Raw genomic sequence first — 26,948 nt, forward strand, 5'->3', positions numbered from 1 at the left:
CAGGAACAGGAAGAATTGTGTAGTGTCTCACCCCCTAAATTGAGCTGTGCAGAGCAATTTGCATCAGTGCTGCAGTGAAGCAAACCTCTGTATTGTGAACAGTTTAATTGCAAATTGGAACTGCCTTGGGATGTCACAGGCAGTGAGTTTCTCTGCAGGGCTGGAATTGTGCAGCTCTGCCAAGTGGCAGGAGATGCACATCTGTGCAGTGATTGGTTTCTCTTTTGGATGTCTTCTTGCAAAGAAATGAAATGGGATAAATATTTTGTGGGTTTGTTTTCTCTGTCTGCTCACCAGGTTGGTTTTGTTCCTGGCCAAGTCAAGCAGGATGGTAGGAAGGAATTGGAAAGGAAGAAAGGGCTGGTTAGTGTGAGGAAGAGGAGGCTGAGGGCAGACCTCATTGCTGCCTACAGCTACCTGAAGGGACACTCTGGAGAGGCTGCTGCTGGGCTCCGCTCACGGGTAATTGGAGACAGAACAAGGGGGAATGGCCTCAAGCTGAGGCTGGGGAGGTTTGGATTGGACATTAGGAAGAAGTTTTTCATGGAGAGAGTGGTCAGGGACTGGAATGAGCTGCCCAGGGAGGTGCTGGAATCACCTGCCCTGGCTGTAAGGGTGGCTTGGATGTGGTGCTTGGGGCTGTGGTTTAAAGTGACCCTTGTAGAGTAGGGGTCTAGGTTGGGCTTGGTGATCCCAAGGACCTTGGCCAGCCTGCATGGTGCTGTGACTCTGGATTGCTCCTGGGGTGGCACATAGCTGAGGCTCACTCCTCTCCTTGGACTTGGCATGAATTTTAGAGCAAAAGAATTGAATTTTTTCCCTGCTATGTGGAGGAATTGACTTCTCTCCCCGTGCTGTGATTTAATAACTCTGTAGGATGTTATGAAGCATTTGAATCCAAAGTTTTAGCTTCAATAAATCTCACCTTATTTGGGAGGTAATCTGGTAGCTGGCAGGTGACTTTGCCGGGAGCTCTGCTCACGCACATCCTTGGTTTCCTCAGCACCTTGGTGGGTGCGGGAGGGGCTGGTTCGGTGCTTTCCCAGGGAACCAATCTCCCCAGTTGTGCTTTTCTGGAAGTTCTCTGGGAAGCATCTCCTACATTTGTGCTTCTCATTATGGTTCTCTACATCCCCTAACGTTTCTCCTTCTCAACCTGGTTTCTGCTGTTCTGTGCTGCCTGCAGTGATGCTTTCCCTTTCCCTTTGTCACCATTTGGAAGTGAACTGTCAGGTCAGCAATGTGGCTGATGAGAAGTAACCTGTAAAACATCTTAGCTAGCAGATCATCTGTCCTTGTTTGATGCATTTAGATTCCTTAATCTGTTCTGGAGGGATTTGTCTTACCTGTGTCAAGATTTTCTCAGCAAGCAGCCATTTCCTTGGCAATAACAGTTTGCTTAAACCATCTGCTTTGCTTCTTGTGGTGTTAGTTTGCTTATGCTGAGAAGATGAGTGTGTGCTTGAAGGTGCCTCTCGGTTTGTGCCCAGGAGTTGGCCCTTTTCTTCTCTGCCACTTCTCCAGGCTAGAGGCAGAGCACAAACTGAACCAAGCAGTTCCATGCACACAGGGATTTGTCCTGGACTTAAGGGTCTGGTAACCTGTGTGCTCCTAATAAAGCTTTTTGCTGTAATTGGAATGTAACTCTCCTGGATTGTGAGGCCACTGGTGTAAGGGTCTGCAGGAGAGCTGGGGGGAGCTGCTTACAAGGGTTTGTAGTGCTAGGGTAAGGATGCAATGGCTTTGAGCTGGAAGAGGAGGGATTGAGATTGGATCTTAGGAAGAAATTTGTCACAGTGAGGGTGTTCACACTGGAACAGGCTACACAAGGAGGTTGTGGATACCTTCTCCCTGGGAGGTGTTCAGGGTCAGGTTGGATGAGGAGGCTGGAGCTGGAGTTCAGCCCAGAGAGGAATCCAGAAGGACTTTAGAGCTGCCTGCCAAGAGCCAGGAAGGCTGCAGAGAGACTCTCCTGAGGGTGTCTAGAGACAGGCCAAAGGGGAATGGTTTGATGCTGAAGCAGAGCAGGGTTAGGCTGGAGCTGAGGACAAGGGTAGTGAGACTGTGGAATAAGCTGGCCAGGGGAAATAGTGGCTTCCTTGGGGGTGCTCAAGGATGATGCCTTGAACAGCCAGGTCTAGCTGAGACATGTCCCTGCCCATGACAAGGAGGCTGGAGTAGATGACCTCTAAGGCCCCTTCCAACCTGACCCATTCTGTGATTCACTTCAGTTCTGCAGCACATCCGAGGAGAAATCCTGGAAAGGCAGGAGGCTCACAGCACGGTGCCAGCCACCCCTAGAGGCCTGAACTGCTCCGAGGTGCACAGCTGGGAGTTAGCTTTAAGTACACTGACCAAAGCAGTTCAGTGTTCTCTGGTTCCATGGCTGCTTTTTTCCTGCACGTGGAGAGGTTTTTCCATGCTTCCAGAACACAGCGTTGAGGGTTGTGCTGCTCTTTGTTATCCTGGTTATTAAAGCTTTTAAAGAGCCATGCCCCTCTGTTTTCTGTTGCTTCTGCCAGGTAGGGGTCTGTCTGTTGAGGCCATCGTGGTGTGTCCCTAAGAGGAGTGTGAGTGGTATTCCTCCGTGCACTGAGCACGGGCTCAGGCTGTCGGTGATGCTCAGGGGGAGGTTGGAAGCACTTTAAATGTCGCAAAGCCCTGTGCTCTGACACGGTGGGGGTAAGGCTGCTGAAACACGAGGCTCATTGTACCTGCTTAATGGCAACAATTTTCCAAAGCAAAGCAATCTCCCCTTCCCCCTTTACAATTTCCTAAGTGCTGAAGCCTCCTGAAGATGTTTACACACCGAATCTTTCGCTCCTGCGAGCGGTTATCTGGCCCCGATGCAGCAGCATCACCTTCAGTTGCCAGTCCCAGCTTCAAAATTAGAGAGTTGTTTTCTGTTTGCTCTCTTTCCTGCAGAAATAGAATGCTAGCAGCTGCAGAATTTATTTTTAAACTGTGTGAGGAGCTGCAAAAGCATATTTTGTGGAGGTGTCACTGGATACTTGGAACAAATTTGAGACTCCGGTCTGGGCTTTTTCCTCAGACACTTTACTGTTAGAGTGCTGATCTTTCTTTGATTTCTGCTGGGGAGTGCTGCGGATGTGAGAGTGGCCACACAGATGTTTTCTGTGGTGTCTGTGCAGTGAATGGGTAATGATCTCAGAGTTCCACCTGCTTGCTTCCTTTGCTGACCTCTCCTGGCTGGATGCTTTCTGCGAAGCGGGTTCGGTGTCATTGCTGTTAATGAATGTGAATTTCGTAGAGCCTATATCACTGCCTCAGATGCTCCTTCCTCCAGACGTACAACTGTGTGTGCACATGGACAATTGTTAGCAGGCAAAGAGTAGTTTTAGGCTCCACTTGTAATTTTCCTTAATTCATGCTGTCAGTGCAGACCTATTCCCTACAGAACACTTTCTAATGCACCTAAGCCACTTATAAACATCTCAGGTGATATTCCCACCACATTTCCCTAGAGAAACTTCCACATTCTAAGATCTCACTGTCAAGAATGTTTTTCCCCATATTCAGCTGAAATCTGCTCAAGACAACTTGCTCCTTTCCATTGGAAAGAGATGACATCAGAGAATCCTGGAATGGGTTGGGTTGGAAGGCATTTCCAAAAGTCAACTAGTAGGAAGTAAGGGACATCCTCCATGGGCAGGTTGGCCAGAGTCACTCTGCCCCTGTGCCCAGCATTGCTCAGGCCACACCTTGACTGCTGTGTCCAGTTCCAGGCCCCTCAATTTAAGGAAGATGTTGAGGTGCTGGAAGGTGTCCAGAGAAGGGCAGCAAGGCTGGGGAGGGGCCTGGAGCAGAGCCCTGTGAGGAGAGGCTGAGGGAGCTGGGGGGGTGCAGCCTGCAGCAGAGGAGGCTCAGGGCAGAGCTCATTGCTGCCTGCAGCTGCCTGCAGGGAGGCTGTAGCCAGGTGGGATTGGGCTCTGCTGCCAGGGCCAGAACAAGAGGACACAGCCTCAAGCTGCACCACAGAAACTTTAGGCTGGATGTTAGGAAGAAGTTCTTCAGGGAAAGAGTGATTTGCATTGGGATGGGCTGCCCGGGGAGGTGGTGGAGTCCCCATCCCTGGAGGTGTTTAAGAGGAGGCTGCATGAGGCACTTAGTGCCAGGGGTTAGTTAATTAGAAGGGTTAGGTAATAAGTTGGATTCAGTGATCTTAGAGTTCTTTTCAGCCTGGTTAGTTCTGTGATTCTGTGAGTCCTATTGAGCCTGACACTGAATATCTCCAAGGATGGAGCTTCACCTATCTCTCTGCACAACCTGTTCCAGCATTCCAGCACCCTCATGGTAAAGAACTTCCTCCTAATGTCCAGTCTAAGTCTTCTCTAACTTCAAGCCATTGTCCCTTGTCTTTTGGAATCAGTCCCTTTCCAGCCTTCCTTTGGTGCTCTTCAGGTTTTGGAAGGCAGCTCTAAGGTCTCCCTGGAGTCCTCTCTCCTCCAGGCTGAACGGCCCCAGCTCCCTCAGCCCGTCCTCTCATCTCTTCAGCACTCCCCTCTGTTGGCATGGGGAGTACAGTGATGCATTGTAAGCCTTGTTTGGACACCTTGCTAGCAGTGAGTTAGGGTTTTTTAGCGTGTTTTTGTTTGTTCTTCCTGTTGTGCCTGCCCTGTGTAGTCATCTTTCAATGCTCTCCTGAGTAGCAACATGAAAACTTGGGTAATATAAAATATGCATCATATTTATCTAAGACAAGCTGTAAGTGTCTAATACTCTTGTTGCATTAACACTTGGATGTGAAAGATTTATGTCTTCAGCTCAGCTCTACCCCTGTCTGCTTGCTTCTTCACATGGCTGGCAGGTTATTTTTAAACTGTCTATTTAATAGCTGGGAAGGCTTCCGATGAGCATAAACAGAACTAAACTGAAGCTCCTGTGTTTAATATCGACCTAAGCATGATTCATATGAGAGCAGGTAAACAGATTCCTTGAATCACAGAATGGTAAGGGTTGGAAGGGACTCCAAGCCCCCTGCCAAGGCAGGGTCAGCTAAAGAAGGTCACACAGGAGTGCATCCAGGTGGGGTTTGAATGTCTCCAGAGATGGAGACTCCACCACCTCTCCGAGCAGCCTATTCCAGTGCTCTGGCACCTTCAAAGTTAAGTTCTTCCTCGTGTTTAGTTGAAACTTCTAATGGTCAAGTTTGCACCTATCACTCTTTATCCTGTCACTGGGCACTGCTGAAAACAGCCTAGCCTCATCCTGCCAGCACCCACCCTTAGAGGGTTGATCAGCACTGATGAGATCCCCCTCAGGCTGCTCTGTTGCAGACTAAAAAGCCCAAATTCTCTTCGTCTTTCCTTGTGAGGGAGATGTTCCCATCCCTTCATCATCAAATAATGCTGCTTTTTCCTCTGAAGGGCTGTCAAGGACTTGCTGGAAAGTTCCTTTGATAAAAGAGTTTTTACTGAGGAGCTGACCTTGCAGAAGAGGCAGGACCATGTCCCTTTTCTCTTCAGCCCTGTATGCATCTTCACTGGCAAGAAGTATTAAATCTTAATTTAGTATTTTAAGTAAGAAGTCATGAGTATGCAGGTGTGGAATTACTGTTGCTTGAGCTAACAAGAATGGATGGGGACCTCTGTGGAGACGACCTTGTGCTGGTTTTCATCTGCTCTTAGAAGTGAAATATGGGATGTTGAGCGTTATGGATGGCACATCCACTGACCAGTTAGATGTTACCAGGGGTTGCCAAGCTGAGTGTTAAAGGAGAAAGACGTTTTTTGAGCTGTTTCTTTGAGTTGGTGGTTGTGGGTTGTGTTTTTGGGGGAATGGGAGGGTGGGTTGGTCTGGGGTTTTGGGGGTGGGTGTAGATGGAAGAGTCTTTTTATTCCCATGATAGTTTTTGTGTCATTGATGGTGCACAATGCAAAGGTTTTCAGGTATATAAGGGCCTAGGGAAAGAGACAGAATTGGCCCTTGGCTGCTGGGCATAGCAAATGGCAAAACCATTCCCAGACCACACAAGCAGGAAAGGTGTTTCCAGAGTATGACCACGGTCAGTTGTTACTCTGGCTGGGCTGGTGAGTGGCGACTTGACCATTAGAGCTCATCCAGCCTTGCTGTGATCTGACAAGATAAATGTTTTTGGAGAGAGATGTAGGAGGGAGGGAGATGTTCCTTTCTGTCCTCATCAATCCTTCATTGTCAGCCTTGAACACCATTAGGATTCAAATGCATTCTTAAGGGCAAAAATGGTGGCTCAGGCTGTACTCAGCTCACCCTTATCTAAGATCTTTTGTGGGGCAGGTTGATTAGAAAATTGGCAAAACAGGAAGCTTGGTCTTTGTTTTTCTACTTTTTGTGGCCTGTTTGTTGTTTTTCAAGCATTCTGTGCTAAATCCATGGTGGGTGGTGCTGGCTGGGATTGCTGCTGAGGTGGATGCGTGGCCGTTGGTGTCGCTTTGGAGCACTGGCTCTGCTCATCGCCTCCCATTTGTCTTGCTTAGTACAATGCCTGTTCACTTCAAGCCGTTGTCCTCTCTTGTGCAACTGTGTCTCTAGCAGGAGCATCCTCTTTGCTCAAGTATTTACCATTCCACGTTCAGCCAAATGGAATTTTTATCTACTCAGTTACTTGGGAAAAGACTGCGTGGGTCTGCTCGAACTTGCGCAGCGCCGTTAAAACAGAGCGAGCTGAGTGCAGGTTTCTTAAGTGGTGTTACAGAAACTTCAGGCACGTTACAGGATCATCTGTGGCGTGCAGCAGACAGATGCAAAATGAACTTTAATCACTTGAGATGAATGGAAATTATTTTCTCAAGTCATAACAGCGAACATCAGCAGTCTGCGTCCTTCCTCCCCCTCATGCCAAGGAGGAGCACATGAAGCTAATGTGAGGCATTAGGGCTGCTCAGCACTGCAGAGGTGCTGCATTTAGCCTGCATCCAGAGGCATGTGGACAGCAGGGCAAGAGAGGGGACTTCCCCACTTTGCTCTGCTCTGCTGGGACTCCAACCTCCACACCTCCTTCCAGTTCTGGTGTCCCCAGCATAAGAACATCACAGAGCTGTTGGAGTGAGTCCAGAGGAGGGCCACGAAGATGAATCTTTCTTATTCCTGTTTGATTCCCTTTGCTCTGTGCTTTGCAGGGATTGGATAATCTGCACGTGTAGATATCACACAGTTGTGTTTCAGTTGTGCCTTTACAAGGTTGAAGCTTTAGAGCTCAGCAGGCTAGAAGAGTCTTCCTAGTGACTTGTGTTCGTTCCATACCTACCTTCAGAGAATCACAGCACCATGCAGGCTGGCAAAGCCCCTCAGGAGCACCAAGTCCAACCTAGAGCCCTGCTCTACAAGAGTCACCTTAAACCATATCCATAAGCACCACATCCAAAGGAGCCTTAAACACATCCAGAGTGGGGGACTTCAGCACCTCCCTGGGCAGCTCATTCCAGTCCCTGACCACTCTCTCTCATCTTGTGAGCTGCTGGTGGTCAGAAGGGGGAATTTCTATCTCCACACATCCTCTGTAGAGTGATTATGAGCTACTCCTGAGCCATAATCCTGTTGTGAAACTGTCCTGAGGCCTTTCAGGAAAAAGAGGAATCTTCTACTTCCTGCCGTGTTTGCTCTAATCCTTAACAGAGGTCTGAAGAGGATGCTTAGCTGTCAGTGCCTCTCCCCTGGCATATGGTTACATTAACTTAAAGGCAAAAAAGAGAGAGGTAATTTATAGTAACAGATGGGCCTGAACTCTTTCTTTTTTTGAGCTGTTGAATACTTTTTAAATTTTTAATTTACAGTGAATCTTTCATGCAGCATTTAACTGACTCTTCTGTCAGAGCCTCTTACGAGCTATGCTGCCTTCCCAGTGCAGTTGTCTAGAAGTGGCACCTGATACTGAGTGGTTAAAATTAGACTGCCATTAGAATATGAAGAAAAGTAATCACACTGAAAGTTGGATGCATGTTTGTTGCTGTACAAAGTGTTGCATATAAGGAGGGGGAAAAAAAACAAAACCATTTTGTAATTATTCTTTCTTTTTCTCAGTAAAGAGCAGGCAAATGCCCATGTGGAATAAAACATAACAAAACCAAGAAATGAACCCAGCCAGCAGAGGATCTGGGCTAGACTGAGATGCTCTTGCTCCTCAGCTAAGAATTAAGTTTGATATTCCATTGGTTGGTTCATATGAGTTATGTGTCTGCCAGCCTGGAGAGTCAAATAAGGGTCTTGTAAACATCCAGTGCTGAGAGTCAGAAATAGTTTCAAGCACAGTTCTTTAGAGTTAAAAGTTTCCTTGCAAGTAAATTTTCCTGTCACCATTTCCTCCTGTAATGAACCTGCACGTTAGAGAGTTTAGAAAGCTTTCTCCTCTTCATTTTACAGTATCCTAAAGCTGCTGCCTTTCGTTTAACTGTTTGATGTGCAGATTTCGTCACTGCAATCCCCAAATCTTCAGCAGCTGATGCTGTATCCAGCAGCCAGACACTCAAAAGTGGATTTGAACAATTAATCTCCCATCTGGTGGCTGGACTTGTCCAGAGCTCTGGATGTCCTCCCAGCTCTGAGGAGTTCTGCACTTACACCAGTCCTGGGCTGTGGACAGTGCCTAGTCCGAGTAAAGCTGGATGCTGAGATCAGCTCTGCAGCAGTGTTGCTGCATTGACTCCTGGACTGCATGCTGGAACAATAGGAGCTGAGGAATTTCTGTCCCAGTGTTTTTCAGAGACCGAAAAGCCCAACAGAATCAGAGACAGCATAAATGAAGTGCAGGTTGTGTCCGTGCTGCCTCACAGGTATCTGAATTTGCACTGCTCACCAGACACCATCTGTGCTTCCTCAGCATACTCAGCCACCTACCCAAGAACTCTGTGAAGCTGCAGGCTTTGTAGGCTTTTGAGATCACAGAATCACTGTGGTTGGACCTTTGGGATACTGCAAACCTCATAGCTTTCAACCTTCTGCAAGCTCCTTGTTTAATGCACGGCATCGACTTTCTAAATCATAGAATGACAGAGTGGCTCAAGTTGGAAGTGGCCTGAGAGATCCTTTGCCCCAATCTCCCCATCATGGGCAGGGACACCTCTCAACTTGGCTGCTCAGGAGCTCATCCAGCCTGATCTTCAACACCACCCAGAAGGAGACAGTCACATATGTGAGGTGCACATTTTGCCACCGTTCCCGACCTGACACTTTAAAGTGTCTCTTTGCCTAAATTGCAAATACAAATATTGAGAGATGTTATGCTAATGAAAGTTGATGCTTAGATTGTGGCAGGCAATCACTCAGCTGCAGAATTTGCTCATTAATTGGCCACAATGGGACCAAAAACCACAGAAACATTCCAGTTAGAAAAGCCCTTTCAGATCCTCCAGTCCAGCTCTTCCCTGACTCTGCCAAGGCTGGGGCTAGACCATGGCCCTCAACACCACAACTCTGCATCTTTTGAACACCTCTGGGGACAGGGATTCAAGCACCTCCTTGGGCAGCCTGTTGCAGCAGTTGAGAACCCTTTCAGTGAAGAGGTTTCTTCTGTTGTCCAACCTACACCTCCCCCGGGGCAACTTGAGGCCATTTCCTTTCATTTTATCACCTGTTGCTAGGGAGGAGAGTCTGCAGAATTTCCAGCTGTAAGACACAAGTATCAGCACCTGAAGAGAGCCTACAGGAAAGCTGGGGAAGGACTTCCAATAAGGTTGTCTAGCAACAGGACTCAGGGGGAATGGTTTGAAGCTGAGGGGACAGTAGCTTAAGAGTGGATCTCAGGAGAAGATCTTCAGCAAAAGGGTGGTGAGACTCTGAAACAGGTTGCCTGGAGTGGCTGTGGATGCCCTCTCCCTGGGGGTGTTTAAGGGCAGACTGCATGATGCCTTGGGCAACAGGGTTTGGTTGTGAGGCATCCCTGCCCATGGGAGGGAGGTTGGAGTAGATGATCTCTGAGGTCCCTTCCACCCTAAGCCGTTCTATGGACCCCCACCTGGCTCCAACCTCCCTTCAGGGAGCTGGAGAGATCCAGAAGGTCTCCCCTCAGCCTCCTTAGTGTTAGAAATTATGTTGGAAGTGATTCACTCCATCAGCAGAGTGAAGAGCTGTCCCTAACCATCCTTCCGCGGCATTTCATGTAAGCAGACAGGTTTGGAGAAGACAGCTGCCGGTGCTGGTGTTTCTCTGAAGCGTCTCAGCAGTGCACAGGATTTTGGGGAATTGATTCTACTCGTGTTGGAAAGTCAATTCTACTCTGGTCTGAGCAGTGTGTGCATTCTGAACAGAATATTCCTTTCCTTTTACGTGGAGTCGATGTGGCCTTAGCATCCTGTATTTAAGCAGCTGGGGAGGACAGCAAAGGCATAAGTTTAATCCTCAGGAGCATGATCACAACTGCACAGAGGGTTTAGTTCTCCCTTCTACACCTTTCTTGGTGCATTGCAGCTGTCAGAAAAACAGAGGGGAGGATACAGGATTCCTTTCAGTTAAATACTGGACGATGTTGTCCTGCATTTAAGGAGAATGGACACGGGGAGCAGTGAGGAGCAGTAAGAACACTGCAGCTTCAACTGAACTTGCTTACTACTGGCAGTAGTGAGGTACCGATCTGTCTGAGATAGTCTTTGTGTGTGCCTGGGATCACCAGGGGCAGGAGGAGCCAAGAGAGATAAAACACCCTCAGTTCCACCAGCCTGCCTTTTCTGGAGGGCAGCGGGAAGAGTTGCAGCGACAGTGTGCTGCAACTGCAGGCAGTAAAACAAAAGAGTTCTGAGTATTCAGACTCTACGGGAAGGTGAACCCTTCAGGCTGTGGAAGCTGAAATAACCATAAAGAGAATGAGGAAGGAGTGGGGGGACAGGGAGCTGCCTAGCTCTTTTTGGCTGGTGACCAGTATCACAGTATCATCAGGGTTGGAAGAGACTTCACAGATCATCAAGTCCAACCCTTTACCACAGAGCTCAAGGCTAGACCATGGCACCAAGTGCCACGTCCAATCCTGCCTTGAACAGCTCCAGGGATGGCGACTCCACCACCTCCCTGGGCAGCCCATTCCAGTGTCCAATGACTCTCTCAGTGAAGAACTTTCTCCTCACCTCAAGCCTAAATCTCCCCTGGCGCATCTTGAGGCTGTGTCCTCTTGTTCTGGTGCTGGCCACCTGAGAGAAGAGAGCAACCTCCCCCTGGCCACAACCACCCCTCAGGTAGTTGTAGACAGCAATAAGGTCTGCCCTGAGCCTCCTCTTCTCCAGGCTAACCAATCCCAGCTCCCTCAGCCTCTCCTCGTAGGGCTGTGCTCAAGGCCTCTCTCCAGCCTCGTCACCCTTCTCTGGACACGCTCAAGCATCTCAATGTCCTTCCTAAACTGGGGGGCCCAGAACTGAACACAGTACTCAAGGTGTGGTCTAACCAGAAGTGGAGAGAAGAGCTTTGTGTGGGGCTTCTGACAGGTCGTTAGTCCTGGAGAAGCTGCCGCAAAGCTGCTGCTGTGTGGATGCCGTTTCCAGATACCTCCTTAGCTGCAGCCCAGGTTGGCTGCTGATGCTCGCCAGTGACTGCAGCCACGCAGCTGGTGAGTGGAATTGGGCTGTGAGGGGCTTAGCTGCTGCAGTAGTTGGAGGGGGGAATAATTTCCAGTGGGACAGTTGTCATTTGGAGTATCACACTCTGCAGTGGGAAATAAATAGGTGCTGCTTCATGGAGTGGGGGAGGGTGAGGTCTCCACCTGGCAAAGGCATGAAATACAGAGATGCTCACTGATGCCTTCAGCAAGAAGCACAGAAATGTTCAGGTTGGCAAAGCCCCTCAGGAGCACCAAGTCCAGTCCCTGTCCCTAAACCATATCCCCAGGCACTGCATTCAAACGACCCTTAAACACATCCAGGCTTGGTAACTCCACCACCTCCCTGGGCACTGCCTGACCACTCTTGATGGGAGATTCTTTTTTCCTAAGGTCCAGTCAAAACCTACCCAGTGGCAGCTTGAGGCCATTCCCTCTTGTTCTGTCACTAATTACCTGTGAACAGAGACCTGCCCCAACCTCTCCACAGCCTCCTTTCAGGTAGCTGTAGGCAGCCATGAGGTCTGCCCTCAGCCTCCTCTCTTTCGCACTAACCATCCCCAGCTCTTTCAGTTCCTCCTCATCAGATTCATTCTCCAGAGCCTTCACAGCTTCCTTGCCCTCCTCTGCACTGGCTCCAGCACCTCCACATCCCTCTTGTACTCGAGATGTGGCCTCACCAGAGCAGAGTACAAGAGGATGATCCCTGTCCGACTCCTGCTGGACACAGCATTTCTACTCCAAGCCAGGAGTTCCTGGGTGTTGTCAGCACAGGAGCAGGCAGGAGTGAGAGGCTCAGCCATGTGTAAATAAATCTTGGCTATTTAATTGGATTGCTCTGTACTCTTTTTCCATTGCTTGAAAGGAGGAGAGATGTGGGACAGCATTTCCTCGGGACAGAGACTGAGCAAACCTTACACTTCCAAACTGAAAGCAATCGAGACAGACAGAAACTGTTTAACCATGCAGGCTCCCAAAATGACCTTGCACAGCTTCCATCTCCTTCCTCAGCAGCCAGCTTCTGCCACATCTTTAGCTGAGTTTTAAGCACCAGTAGAATGTAGCAGTGGAGGCGTTTCTGGGGTCAGATCTGCATCTCTCTTTGCAAGCCCAGAACAACAACCAAAACCCCACGAGTGTTGTGTTGATAGTGTGGAGGAAATGATAGAAAGTTTCCAAACTGTTGTTCAGTTCATTGTGTGCTAGTTGGGCCCAAGAGAACAGCCACAATCTCCTGCAGCTGATTATGCAAATAGGAATAAATATGTGAATACCTATTCCTGCTTCTTATCCTCTGTAATCTAATGTCTCCCCTGACACGGTGCACTCAAATTATCTTTGGTGAGTAATGACTTGCATTTAGCATTTTACACCAAGCTGTCATATAGATCATTTTCTGTAATACTTTACATAAATTAGGAATCCTCCCCCATGGAATGTGTGTGGCTGCCAGAGAGGGTTGGGTTTTTTTACAAGAGGAAAAGTGCAAACAACACAATTCTGGCATAATCTGGAAACACATGGAGGGAAGAAGATGGTAAATGTGAGGTTACAGTAAATTAGCATCAGGCAAAACCACTCAGGGAGCCATTTGGCTCCACTAAACTATTTCCTTCGGTGAGTAGACTGGTAACTTGGAGTCACTGTGCTGTTGCTTGTTGTTCAGTTGCCGTGAGAGGTCTGTCCAGAGCATAATATTCAGGTGGCCTCATTACCAAATAGGAATTTACAAGGGGAAATGGTTGCAGGATGGAGCTTGGGAGGTTCCAGGTGAACCACAAAGAGCCACAGAGGTGATTAGGGGAATGGAACATCTCTGTTATGAGGAGAGCCTGAGGGAGCTGAGGCTGTGCTGCTTGGAGAGGAGGAGACTGAGAGGTGACCTCAGCAATGGTTATCAATATGTAGATGTGAGTGCCAGGAGGCTGGAGCCAGGCTCTGCTGGGTGATGCCCAGGGACAGGACAAGGGGGCACTGGGTGGGAGCTGAGGCATAGGAAGTTCCATGGAAATATGAGGAGGAATTTTTTCCCTGTGAGTGTGACAGAGCTCTGGCACAGGCTGCCCAGGGGAGCTGTGGAGTCTCCCTCTCTGGAGATATTCAAAGCCGGCCTGGATGTGTTCCTGTGTGCTCTGCTCTGGCTGCTCCTGCTCTGGCAGGGGCGTTGGAGTGGATGAGCTTTGGAGGTCCCTTCCAGGCCCTCATATTCTGTGACTCTGCCATTCTGTGATGCTGTGATAAGGAAAAACTTCTTTACAGTCAGGGTGATGGAGGCCTGGAGCAGGCTGCCCAGAGAGGTTGTGCAGTCTCTGTCTCTAGAGGCTTTCAAAATGCACTTGGCTTGGCTCCTGTGTGACTTGCTCTAGGCTAATCCTGCTTTCGTATGGGAGTTGGACTCAGTGACCTTTGAAAGTCCCTTTCAACAGCTAACATTCTGTGAGCCTGTGGAAAAGGCTGTAAGCAGAGCATGCTGCTGCTGAGGCTCTCCAGAGGGCAAGGTGGAGCCATGGGAGCTACTGTGCTGAGCTAAACTTGCTGTCTGAACTCGAGGTGCAAGACCTTCCACTCCAAGATTTTCTGGAAACAGAACACCACCATCCAGCAGTTTCCCCAGGCTGGATAAACGTGGCTGAATCATACTTTCCTCTGAGAGCAAGTAGGATTTTTGTTTCACGTAATTATCATTTGAGCAGCTTCCAGTGCTAGGCTAAACTTTATTGCTCATTTTCACTGTTGGAAGTTGACTGCAGTAAATGGGACAGGCAGATACACACACACACCCTGCCTCTACTTCAGCACTTTCCAAACCTTCAGTAGGTAAAGCTCATTTTCAGTTGCTCTCTGCTATGCACAATTCACAGGGCCCAACTGCACAACAAAAATGTGAGCAGGAAGGGTGTGGGTGTGTGTAATTCATTATGAGATAGATGATATAATTGACTGGGATGTCCTGGACTGGGAAAAAGGGAAAGCAATCTTCAGGTGTCCAGAGTGTGCTTTGTTCAAAGAAATAGCTGAGAGTTTGCTTTCTGTGGCAAAGTTATTCCCCTGAATGCTGAGCTGATGAAAAACGTTGGGAACTGAGCAAGGAGTAGATTGCACAGGGAAGCTGTGGACATCTCCTCCCTGGAGATGTTGAAGACCTGCACCTGGGTTGATACAATCCCAAGCACAACTCCAGGCTGAGTGGGGTGGGGCTGAGAGCAGCCCTGAGGAGCAGGACCTGGGGGTCTGGGCTGAGGAAAAGCTCAACAGGAGCCTGCAGTGTGAGTGCAGCCCAGACACAACCCTGTGCTAGGCTTCAGCCAGAGCAGTGTGGGCACAGGGCAAGGGAGGGGATTCTGCCCCTTGGCTCTGCTCTCCTCAGACTGGATAAGCTTTGAGGTCTCTTCCAACCTGACTTATTCTGTGATTCTGTAAGACCCTGGTGGATGGGACCTTGAGCAGCCTGGGCTAGCTGGAGGTGTCCCTGCCCATGGTGGGGGGTGGAACTGGATGATCTTTAACATCCATTCCAACCTGAGCCCTTCTGTGAATCTGTGATGTACCTAAACTGAGTAGAATGTAATTTCCAGACAACAGCTTCAGGACTTTGGTTTGGCACTGTCTTGTACGTGCAGCGTTCGCTTACTCACCTCGCTGCCTCTGATGGGTTGTTCCTCCAGTTCCAGATGCATCACAGCTGGTCACAAGTAGTCAGGAGGTTTCTGTCAGGCCTTTGTGTGCCTCACTTTTGTACCAATGAATATTAAACTCTTGCCTGCTTCTTGTCTCTTGCACGCCCATCCTTTCTACATCCACTGCTCCTTAATGTCTCCCAACTGCTTTCCTGGCAATAGAAGAGGGTTTATCACCTTCTGTGTCACCTCCAGGAGGTGATATTTCACAGTGATAATGTAGCTCCCATAAAACGTGACTTTTAGGAAACAAGCCAGGCCAAGCCACTGGAGTTCTCCTCAGAGCATCACGTTTAGCTTGTCCTGTTTGTTTTGGTACAGAGCAAGGGATAACATTTTTTATTGCTTTTAAAAAGATGAAAGGTAGTGTGGGTGTGGCTGCTTTCCAGGGCAAGGAAGAGGGGGAATAACGAGGTTTAGGAGGTGGAAGAACAAAAAGAAGGCAAAGAGGGAGGTTTTGTAGAATGGCAGGAGAGGAGGGCTGGTTCAGGGCAGCATCAGGAGGAGAGGTGTTGAGGGAGGGAAGGAGCTTCTAGCCCGAATGAGGGAAATCTGTCACACAACTGTGCGGATGCTGAGCCTGTGCTGCTGCACCAGGTCTGTGTGCTCCATGAGCAGTGCTTGCCTCGAGGTAGGACAGGAGCAACAGATCTTGTGTTAAGTGCAAGGAAGCCTTGCTGACTGCCTCGCTGTGGCTTTCTTGGCCTGAGCTGCCTGCCGTTTGGCAGCAGCACAGCAGTGTCTGGAGGCTCTCTCTGAGACTGTGTTAACAAGCCACTAGCACATGCAGAAGCCCCAACACAGTCCCCGTGACTAAGGGAGAAGTTCAGGGCTTGGGATGTTGCCTTGCAGTGTGGAGCAGCTGAATTGATCTCCTGCTTGCCTCACCTGGAATGGCCTCCTTGTTTCTCTTGTTAGCAGTATAATCTGGAACAAGTTCAACCAAAACAGCTCCAGCAGGTGAGGGGAAATTCCTTACCCTGAAAAACTGAGTTTGGGTCCAGTTTGTATTTGAGGATTTTAAAGATTTATTTTCACAAGAGCATTCTCTGGAATTTCCCTCTTAGAGGCTTCAGCCAGAGACCAGAAGGAGCTCATTAAAGATGGCTCAACATTTTTTTCCTATTTTGCTGCTTCCCCACTGATGCTTCCATTACTTTTCCCTGTGGTGCTTGACAATGCATATGTTTTGTGTAGTGCATTACTAAGCATAATAGGGAGCGTGTGGGGAATAAAAAGAAGTTATCTGTGAAGCATCCACAACATCAGCTAATTTATGGATGAAGTCTGCCAGCCATATAGAGAAACAAAGCAGTTGTGGGTTTTCAGAGGCATCCTGCGTCTGGGTTATGCAATGCCAGAAAGAAATCTTTCATCTCTTTCTGCTTGGCAGGGCCTGAAGCAGCTGCAGTGTGCTAGGAAGGGGGACAGGAAGAATGCTTTGTGGTGGGTGGTACGGATCAGCTGGAGGAAGTCCTTACGTAAGTCCCTGCCTTGGGAGCGTTGCTGTTCCCTCCTTCAGCCTGTTTCTTGTTGAGCTAATGCCTTTTGCTGCTGTTCTCCTAGGGTCCTGTGCAATTGGCCTGCAGCAGCCCGGTCAGGGGAAGGTGTCCTTTTCCATGGCAGGGGGGTTGAGATCTTTAAGGTCTCTTCCAAGCCAAACCATTCTGTAGATGTATGATGCTAAACCCCACAATGAATTTCTGCCTCCACCTTGTTACAACTGAATGTAATTTGGCAAGTGAAAACTGCTCCTGCCTTAGGAGCAGGTTGTAGCTCTGTTACAGTATCACAGTATCACCAAGGTTGGAAGAGACCTCATAGATCATCAAGTCCAACCCTCTACCACAGAACTCAAGGCCAGACCATGGCACCCAGTGCCATGTCCAGTCCTGCCTTGAACAGCTCCAGGGACGACGACTCCACCACCTCCCTGGGCAGCCCATTCCAGTATCCAATGACTCTCTTCAGTGAAGAACTTTCTTCTCACCTCGAGCCTAAATTTCCCCTGGCGTAGCTTGAGGCTGTGTTTACAGGGGACAAAACAGAGGCTTACTCTACTCTTAGACTCAGTCTTTGCAACCATGTCCAAAAGGTTGCTTCTTACGTCAGTAGAATTGTTAATTGGGGAAGTGGCATAGAGGATGAACTCATTCCATGTCTGTTCTTGTTGTGCCTTTCCCATCCAGTATGCTCATCTGGAGTTTTATTGTGTAACAGAAACAAAAATTTCCTTCCAATCTAACATCTCAGTGTGCTTGAAAGCCTCTTCTCAGTGGTGCCCAGTGACAGGACACAAACTTGGCCATCAGAAGTTCCATCCCAATGTGAGGAGGAACTTGTTTAATTTAAGAGTGATGGAGCCCTGGAACAGGCTGCCCCAAGAGGTTATAGAGTTTTCATGTCTGGAGACATACAAAATCCACCTGGATGTGTTCCTGTGTGACCCCCTTTAGGTGACCCTGCCTTGGCAGGAGATTTGGGCTTGATGATCTCCAGAAGTCCCTTTCAACCCTTGCTGTTCTGTGCCTCTGTGCCTCTTCAAAGCTTCTTCTTGCCCATCTGGCTTCATTCATACACAGTGATTTTTGTGGTGATTTTGTTCCTCCTTTGCTATTATCTGGATCAAGAGCAACTTGGCCAGCAGGGCAAGGGAGGGGATTCTGCCCCTTGGCTCTGCTCTCCTCAGACCCTACCAGGGTCAGGGCCAGGAGGAGGAGGAATGGGTTTGGAGTGGCAGAGGGGAGATTGAAACTGACTGTGAAGAAGAAGTTGTTTGCAGTGAGGGTGGTGAGACACTGGCACAGGTTGCCCAGGGAGGTTGTGGAGCACAGAAGCACAGAATGTGATCTTTGATTCTGTGATCCACAGCCTCCCTGGAGGTGTTGAAGACCAGGTTGGATGAGGCCTCGAGTGACCTGTTCTTGTGGGAGGTGTCCCTGCCTATGGCGGGGGGTTGGAACTGGATAAGCTTTGAGGTCCCTTTCACCCTAAACCATTCTATAATTAAGTCTCAAAAAAGAGACAGGATGTCCCTTTTGGGGCTAAACTCAGTTCAAGTACCAATCTGTTCTGCCAGGCTCCTTGGGCATTGCTCCACTCACACCTTGTGCTGGGTGAGATGCTCACATCCTTGTTGCTGTAGTTAACAGATTAAATAACACCACTTAAAAATACCACACAAAAAGGTTATATATATTTTTAACTCCAGAGGTTTTTTCTTCCCCCCACATGCCCCCTTTTAATGGTTGAAATTAAACAGCAGGGAGATTTAGGCTGAATGCTTGCAGGCCATTATGTTTAGCTGTACCTCTGAGATCCATTCGGCAGCGCCGTGCTAACAGGAGCTCTTTATCTGTGCGGCGGCAAGGCTCGAGGGTGCGCCCGGCGGAGGGCATTCGTTTGCCAAATGAAAAGCACAGCAAGGAGAGGCCCAGGTGGTGTTTAAGCATATTTTATCAGTTCCTGTTCCACCTCTGTTTTGCTAAGGTCCTTGCTGATGGGAGGTGATGGATGAGCTGATGGCTTGGCTTGCAAAAAGGTGAAATGCATCTTCCCTGATCTTTTCTTCCTGCACTGACAAAACAGCCTTTGGTGTGGCTGGAGAGAATCCAAGCCCTGCTAGACACATAGAGCCCTGGCAGTTTCTCAGTCCTGCTTGAGTTTGTCTAATGGTGGAGATCCTGGTGGCTTTGAGGTGTAATGTCCATGGATTTATAGAATCACAGAATGGCTTAGGTTGGAAGGGACCTCAAAGATCATCCAGTTCCAACCCCCCGCCATAGGCAGGGACAGGTCACTCGAGGCCTCATCCAGCCTGGCCTTGAACACCTCCAGGGAGGCAGCATCCACAACCTCCCTGGGCAACCTGTGCCAGTCTCTCACCACCCTCACTGCAAACAACTTCTTCCTCACACCCAGTTTCAATCTCCCCTCTGCCACTTCAAACTATTCCTCCTCCTCCTGCCATTCCCAGAACTTCTCAATAGTCCCTCCCCAGCCCTCCTGCAGCCCCCTTCAGACCCTGCCAGGCCACTCCAAGCTCTCCTGGAAGCCTTCTCCTCTGCAGGCTGCAGAGCCCCAACTCTCTCAGCCTGTGCTCAGAGCAGAGCTGCTGCAGCCCTCTCAGCACCTTGGTGGCCTCCTCTGGGCTGGCTCCAACACTTCCATGTCCTGCTTGTGCTGGGGGCTGCAGAGCTGCACACAGTACAGACTCATAGAATCGTTTCAGCTGGAAAAGACCTTTAAGATCATCAAGTCCAAGCACAGCATCATAGAATTGTTTCTGTAGTAAAGACCTTCATGTAGGTAACCACAAACCATTCCCTAACTCTACCAAGTGTGGGCCCTCAGCACCACATCTCTGCAGCTTTTAAACACCTGCAGGGGTGGGGATTCAACCACCTCCCTGGCAGCCTGTGCCAGTGTTTGAGAACCCTTTTGCAAAGAAGTTTCTTCTAATGTCCAGCCTAAACCTCTCCTGGGGCAGCTCGAGGCCTTTTCCTCTCATCCTGTGACTTGTTAAAAGGGGCAGGAGAGCAGAGCTAAAGCCAGTGACATCTGAAAACCTACAGCCTGCCCCTGCACAACAACAGGATTTGTGAATTCGATTCCCAACTTCAGTGGAGCTTCACACCAGAGGGATCTAGCTCACAGTTTCTGTGCTCCTGTATGGTTATGTTCAGAAATCCACTGCCAGTTGCTAGCTAAAATTCATTTGTTGAGGACACCCAGTCAGAAACCACCCCTTGGATCTATGCATTGACTTCTGTGGGTTGCTCTATTTGCTTTTCATTAGATCCTGATGTAGCTGGATGGCTGTGGGCTGGGCTGTGCCCAAAGCTCAGACCTCTCTCAATATGCTGCTTAGTTTTCTGATTAGTAGCAAAATGACTTTACAACATGTCACAATACAGCCCTGTGAAAACCTGATAAGGTCACTCCCATCACAGGTGCATTGTCCAAATGCATGTGTTTGAATCTAGCCTGAAGTGATGCTCTCAAGTCTGCTACACAGGCAGCAGCAAAGGCTGTGCCTTCCCTTCTACATTGAGTGTCTATGTCAGCTAGGCTGTGCCTTCCCTTCTACACTGAGTGTCTATCTCAGCTAGGCTGTGCCTTCCCTTCTACACCGAGTGTCTATGTCAGCTAGGCTGTGCCTTCCCTTCTACACTGAGTGTCTATGTCAGCTAGGCTGTGCCTTCCCTTCTACATTGAGTGTCTGTGTCAGCTAGGCTGTGCCTTCCCTTCTACACCGAGTGTCTATCTCAGCTAGGCTGTGCCTTCCCTTCTACACCGAGTGTCTATGTCAGCTAGGCTGTGCCTTCCCTTCTACACTGAGTGTCTATGTCAGCTAGGCTGTGCCTTCCCTTCTACACCGAGTGTCTATGTCAGCTAGGCTGTGCCTTCCCTTCTACACTGAGTGTCTATCTCAGCTAGGCTGTGCCTTCCCTTCTACACCGAGTGTCTATGTCAGCTAGGCTGTGCCTTCCCTTCTACACTGAGTGTCTATCTCAGCTAGGCTGTGCCTTCCCTTCTACACCGAGTGTCTATGTCAGCTAGGCTGTGCCTTCCCTTCTACACCGAGTGTCTATGTCAGCTAGGCTGTGCCTTCCCTTCTACACTGAGTGTCTATCTCAGCTAGGCTGTGCCTTCCCTTCTACACCGAGTGTCTATGTCAGCTAGGCTGTGCCTTCCCTTCTACACTGAGTGTCTATCTCAGCTAGGCTGTGCCTTCCCTTCTACACTGAGTGTCTATCTCAGCTAGGCTGTGCCTTCCCTTCTACACTGAGTGTCTATGTCAGCTAGGCTGTGCCTTCCCTTCTACACCGAGTGTCTATCTCAGCTAGGCTGTGCCTTCCCTTCTACACCGAGTGTCTATCTCAGCTAGGCTGTGCCTTCCCTTCTACACTGAGTGTCTATGTCAGCTAGGCTGTGCCTTCCCTTCTACACCGAGTGTCTATCTCAGCTAGGCTGTGCCTTCCCTTCTACACCGAGTGTCTATCTCAGCTAGGCTGTGCCTTCCCTTCTACACTGAGTGTCTATGTCAGCTAGGCTGTGCCTTCCCTTCTACACCGAGTGTCTATCTCAGCTAGGCTGTGCCTTCCCTTCTACACTGAGTGTCTATCTCAGCTAGGCTGTGCCTTCCCTTCTACACTGAGTGTCTATGTCAGCTAGGCTGTGCCTTCCCTTCTACACCGAGTGTCTATCTCAGCTAGGCTGTGCCTTCCCTTCTACACCGAGTGTCTATGTCAGCTAGGCTGTGCCTTCCCTTCTACACTGAGTGTCTACCTCAGCTAGGCTGTGCCTTCCCTTCTACACTGAGTGTCTACCTCAGCTAGGCCTTCTCTTCTACACCAAGTGTCTATCTCAGCTGTACCTGATGAATTTCAAGCTCTAGAACAAAAGATGCCTGGATGGAATTGAGATATGAAGTGAATATGTGGCCAGTAGGTCAAGACAGATGATTCTGCTCCTTAACTCTGCTCTTGTGAGACCCTCACCTCCAATAGTGCCTCCAGTTCTGGTGTCCCTATCACAAGAAGGATTCAGAGCTGTTGGAGTGAGGCCAGAGGAGGCCACAAGGATGCTCCAAGGGCTGCAGCACTTCTGCTGTGAGGACAGGATGAGGGAGCTGGGGGTGTGCAGTCTGGAGAAGAGAAGGATCCAAGGGGGGACCTCAGAGCTGCCTGCCAATAGCAGAGAGGAGCCTGCAGGAAAGCTGCAGAGAGACTTCTCCTGAGGGTGCCTAGGGACAGGCCAAGGGGGAATGGTTTGAAGCTGAGGGAGAGCAGGCTGAGAGTGGAGCTGAGGAAGTTGTTCAGTAGGAGGGTGGTGAGAGTCTGAGCAGGCTGCCCAAGGAGGCTATGGCTGCCTCTTCCCTGAAGGTGGTGAAGGGCAGGTTGGAGGCCTTGAGCAGCTGAGTCTAGTTGAGAGGTGTCCCTGCCTGTGGTGGGGAGGTTGGAGTAGATGACCTCTAAGTGTTCCAGAATGCTGTCACAGGTTTTGTCTTTATCTAGACAACTAGTTTGTCTCCTTTTCATTTCAGATATCACACCTTGCCACAGTTTGGGCTCTTTCCTACAGCTCAGGCTTTTACTGATTCCTTTTCAGGCCCTGATGTTCACTGCAAGGCTGCATCACAGCTGTCAGGCTTGACAAATAAATCTACAGGTCTTGGAACAAAAAGGGCTTTCCATCCCAGAGCTGGTGATAAACAGCCTGGGTTCATAATGCTGCTGTTCTGGGGAGATGACTCAAACAGCAGAGAAGTAGCAGGTGATTTTTATCACCTTGCAGATATGAAAAGAGTATTGTTCACAGGGCACTTGCACGGAGCTCTTGAATTGTTCCACATTCTTCTCCCTGCTTGTGGTGAGAGCTGAGCAAGCCATGGCACTGAGAGGGCTTGGGGCAGCCCAGAACCTAGCTTGTGTTCATTGTCCAGACAAAAGGCAGCAGGTTCAGTGTGCTTTGTGTGTGCAGGTAGGAGCTGTAGTACGTGGAGGTGATTCACAGGCTGGCAGGTTCTAAGAGGTGCTATTTCTTCCCTTCTGCTATTGAAACTGGCTGAAAGCAGTAGTTCAGTTTGGAGTGGTGCATGTTCCCATCCAGCTACTCAAGCATGCACAAAAGGTAGAGGATGTCATGTGCTGGGGCTTGTGTGAGATTCGCTTGGAACTGAATTCACCTCCCCTCAATTTCTCTCTCAGCTCAGGGTCTGCAGAGTGTGCCCAGTGAAGGGCATGCATGTGTGCATGTCTGGTGTTACTGGTGGTGTTGGTGAGGGGGCTGCAGCACACAGAGTCACACAGTTAACCAGGTTGGAAAAGACCTCTGGGATCTTTGAGTCCACAGCCCTGTGAGAAGCAGCTGAGGGAGCTGGAGGTGTTTAGACTGGAGAAGAGGGGGCTCAGGGGGGGAGCTGCAATCAACGGACCCCATCTGACTCTTGGGCTGATGGAATCTGCTACAGCCTTAGGGACTGAGCCCTGTCAGTGCTTGAAAAACTGACCTGTGGCAGTGAAGCTCCACATGCCTCAGTAAGTCAAGCAGCCTCCCGCTAGAACAGGTCACTCGAGGCCTCATCTAGCCTGGTCCTGAACACCTCCAGGGAGGGAATATCCACAGCCTCCCTGGGCAACCTGTGCCATTGTCGTACCACCCTCACTGCAAAGAACTTCTTCCTAACACCCAGTTTCAATCTCCCCTTTGCCACTTGAAACCCGTTCCTTCTCCTCCTGGCATTACAAGACCTTGTCAGTAGTCCCTCCTCAGCCCTCCTGGAGCCCCCTTCAGATCCTGGAACGCCACTCCCAGGTCTACTCAAAGCCTTCTCTGCAGGCTGCACAGCCCCAACTCTCTCAGCCTGTGCTCAGAGCAGAGCTGCTGCAGCCCTCTCAGCATCTTGGTGGCCTCCTCTGGGCTGGCTCCAGCATCCATGTCCTGCTCATGCTGGGGGGCTGCAGAGCTGCACACAGGACTCCAGGTGGGGTCCCAGGAGAGCTTGCAGAGACTTGGAGGAAGCAATATGAGAGCGTTGGCAGCTCTGTGATCCAACACTTCTGTCTCTTCCTAGTTCACAAGCTCTGCTGGAAGCATTGATTAGGAAGTTGGTTGCAGTTTGCTACTTTGAGGGGGAAAAAGAAAACAAAAAAACCCACAATAAAAATCTCTCCTTAAATCCTTGTTTTTCCAAACAGGTCCCTTTTTTGTTCCCTTTGTGTGTGCTTGTGCAGCTCATTTGCTCTGCTCTCCCCGTGCTGCTGGTTTCCTTTCTCCCTGCCACAATGGCTTTCTTACTGGGCAGGCTGCAGTCTCCAAACATTAATTAAACGAGTCTGTGCTGTGTCAAGCAGTACAAGAGAGCTGCGCTGCAGAGACTGCCGTGTGAAGAGCGCAGAGTGAAGTGCCATTGTGTGTGGATCAAACTGAAGCTCACACATGAAGTATTGCTCAGACTCTGTCTTTGGCAAGTGCCAGAAAATGAACCTGAATCTCTCTGCCTTGTACATGAGGCCAGCACTGGGCAAATGCTTTTGTTTTCCTGAAATAATTAACAACTGTTTCTATAAATTTGTGGAGCCTTCCAGCACTGGGGAAACAGAATTCTGTAGCTGCCTGACTCTGTTCTTTCTGAAGGCATTGCCAAGGTTTCTGCTTATCTTACTTTTTTCTTCTTCTTCATCTTTAATCATCATCATCATTTGGGCTCCCCACTTCAGGAGAGACAGAGACCTGCTGGAGAGATTCCTGGGGACACCCAGGAGGATGGCTGGGGGACTTGAGCATCTCCCCTGTGGAATGAGACTGAGAGCCCTGGGGCTGATCGGTCTGGGAAAGAGAAGGCTGAGAGGAGATCTGAGCAATGTGTACAAATAGCTGAGGGGTGGGGGGCAGTGGCTGTGGCCAAGCTCTTTTCAGTGGTCAGCAGCAATAAGCCAAGGAGCAGCAGCTACAAACTGGACTAGAGAAGGTTTGATCTCAACAGGAGGAGAAACTTTGTTGGTGTGAGTGTGACAGAGCCCTGGAGCAGGCTGCCCAGAGAGGTTGTGGAGTCTCATTCTCTGGAGACTTTCCAAACCTACCTGGATGCATTCCTGTGTGACCTGCCCTGGGTGATGCTGCCTTGTCAGGGAGGTTGGACTGGATGATCTCTGGAGGTCCCTTCCAACCTCTGAGGTTCTGTGATTCACTCCTGCTGACAAAGTGAGCAGATGGTAATTCCCCTGCTCTCTTCCTTTTGGAAAGGAGTCAGCTACCACCTTAGTGGAGCCTGTCTAAAGGAATAGGTGATGGAAAGAGTGTGCTGGGGGCTTAGTTGTCAGTGTCATCTCTTACCACTTGGATCTGTGAGTCACATATCTGTGGCAATATATTTTTGCTCAACAGCCTTATTAAAGGTAAGGCAACAGCAGCATTTGCAAGAGTTTTTAGGATCAGTTGGCATTTAGAAGGCAAGATAAAACCCTCTACACTTTGTTCTGCCTCAAAAAAAAGTCTCAAAATGCCTTTGTGTCTGACATGCTGCCTTAAGATTTTGAGGCAAGGCTTTGTACATTATTGATAAAAAAGGTTGTTATCAGTATAATTTCTTTCTCTTCTCAGTTCCCAGTGTGAGATATGTGAGGACTTGTTGATTTAGCAGAGCTGCTTCGACATCTGTGACAAAGTGGCTGTGGGGTTTTTAAGTATCAGAATAGATTTGCCATGCTTTGGTAATAGGCATTTGTCTTTCCTGAATAGATTGTCTGTTGCATTTGTATAGATACTACCTCGTGTTTCACTTTGTTTCCTGTGGCATAGATCAGTGGGATCAAGCTGGGAAGCAATAAGAACTCCAGGTATTACAGCACAGATGAGTTGCAGGGAGCCTGTTTCATCAGTGCAATTTTCCACGCTGCTGATCCCGAGTGGTGTAAGGGAGAGGCACAGAGAGGGCTGATATTGACTCGAGCTCTCATCCATGGATCCAAATAAAATCCTGTTTTAGAGTTAAACATTCTGTCATAAATTGATACCAGCTTTAGGGAGGTCAGATGCATCAATCACTGAGAGAATGCAATTCTTCAAGTTAAATGAGTTAAGCACCAGTTGTAAGTCAAGCATGTGCTTAAATCTCATTGACTTTTTAAAAGCAATATGAGTGCTGCTCTGTGCTACACTGGAAACTTGGTGCTGTTTCCCTGTCATCTCTTGGGATTTATTTTTAGATGTTCATGCAGCATCAGGAAAAGAAGGTTCTAGACTCTTTGTGTCTTCCTAATGGTGAAGAAACTAACTCAGTCTCACTGTGAGGTTACTGTGCTGAGAGTTTTTTTAGAGGTTTAGCATCTTCTCTCCTCCTGCAGTGGAAGTTTAGCATCGTCTCTCCTCCTGCAGTGGAGGTTTAGCATCTTCTCTCCTCCTGCAACGGAGGTTTAGCATCTTCTCTCCTCCTTCAATGGAGGTTTAGCATCTTCCCTCCTTTTTGCAAGCTATTAGGGGATATCAGGCACACAGTAGTTGACTAGAAGCACAAACAGCATCTGCAGCGAGGTAAATATGTGCTACTGCTCTAAATGGGAAATGAAAGCATTGGGAAATGTTGGATCTGCTTCCTGGCTTTCCCCACTTCACCTGCCCCTGAACCAGCTTGGCAGGTGAGGTGCAACAAACCTCAACTGTCCCAGGCCTCGGGGAGCAGCTGTCAGTGTAATTGGTGTTTCATCCATCACACTGCTAACTGGAAACTGACATTTATTACACTTAAGTAAGCACCCTGAGAAATTGCTCTTAAACATCTTCTGCGTAGACTTTGGAGGAGGCAGATTTTTAATGCCATATTCCATAACTTTTGGATGTGCTGGGGGAAATAAGTAACTAAACAGGAGTGCTCTGGGAGTGAGTTGGCTGCTTTTTGTTTTTAAAGCAGCTCCTGAGCTGCTGCTCCCTGTTAGGAAGGAAGCGGAAAAAAGCAGTAGTTTATCAGGTATGGTTCCTGGCTATGGGCTACACATTTCTGCCATGGGCATTATAAAAACACATAGAATTCAGTGCCAGAGTCTGTATTTCCAACCTGCTCTTAATTCAGTCCTTGGAAGCTACATTGCACATAATGACACTGCCTCTCAAGCTGTAAAGTAGCCTCCACTTCAGAATTGAAACAGTCCAGCTCATAATGGGATGAAACCCCTGTCCAGGAGGTACTTTGATTTACTTGTTTGCCTTGTTCAAGATCAAAATGAGCAAGCCCTTTTCTTTAGTTATGAAGAGAG

The 26,948-nt window shown here is 49.0% G+C and overlaps 1 protein-coding gene across 1 annotated transcript in view; it reads left to right on the plus strand.

Annotated features, from left to right (window-relative positions):
- Positions 1-26,948, plus strand: part of LOC135192400 (netrin receptor UNC5D-like) — a gene marked incomplete at its 5' end in the record, with an annotated part of 78,379 nt that overhangs the window by 29,406 nt on the left and 22,025 nt on the right. Inside the window, one exon of the mRNA XM_064175504.1 lies at positions 16,586-16,673. Within this exon, the coding sequence (XP_064031574.1) occupies positions 16,586-16,673 (88 nt within the window). The remainder of the gene's footprint in view (positions 1-16,585; positions 16,674-26,948) is intronic.

Source organism: Pogoniulus pusillus, chromosome 42 (assembly GCF_015220805.1).
Source record: "Pogoniulus pusillus isolate bPogPus1 chromosome 42, bPogPus1.pri, whole genome shotgun sequence".
Taxonomy (NCBI): domain Eukaryota; kingdom Metazoa; phylum Chordata; class Aves; order Piciformes; family Lybiidae; genus Pogoniulus; species Pogoniulus pusillus.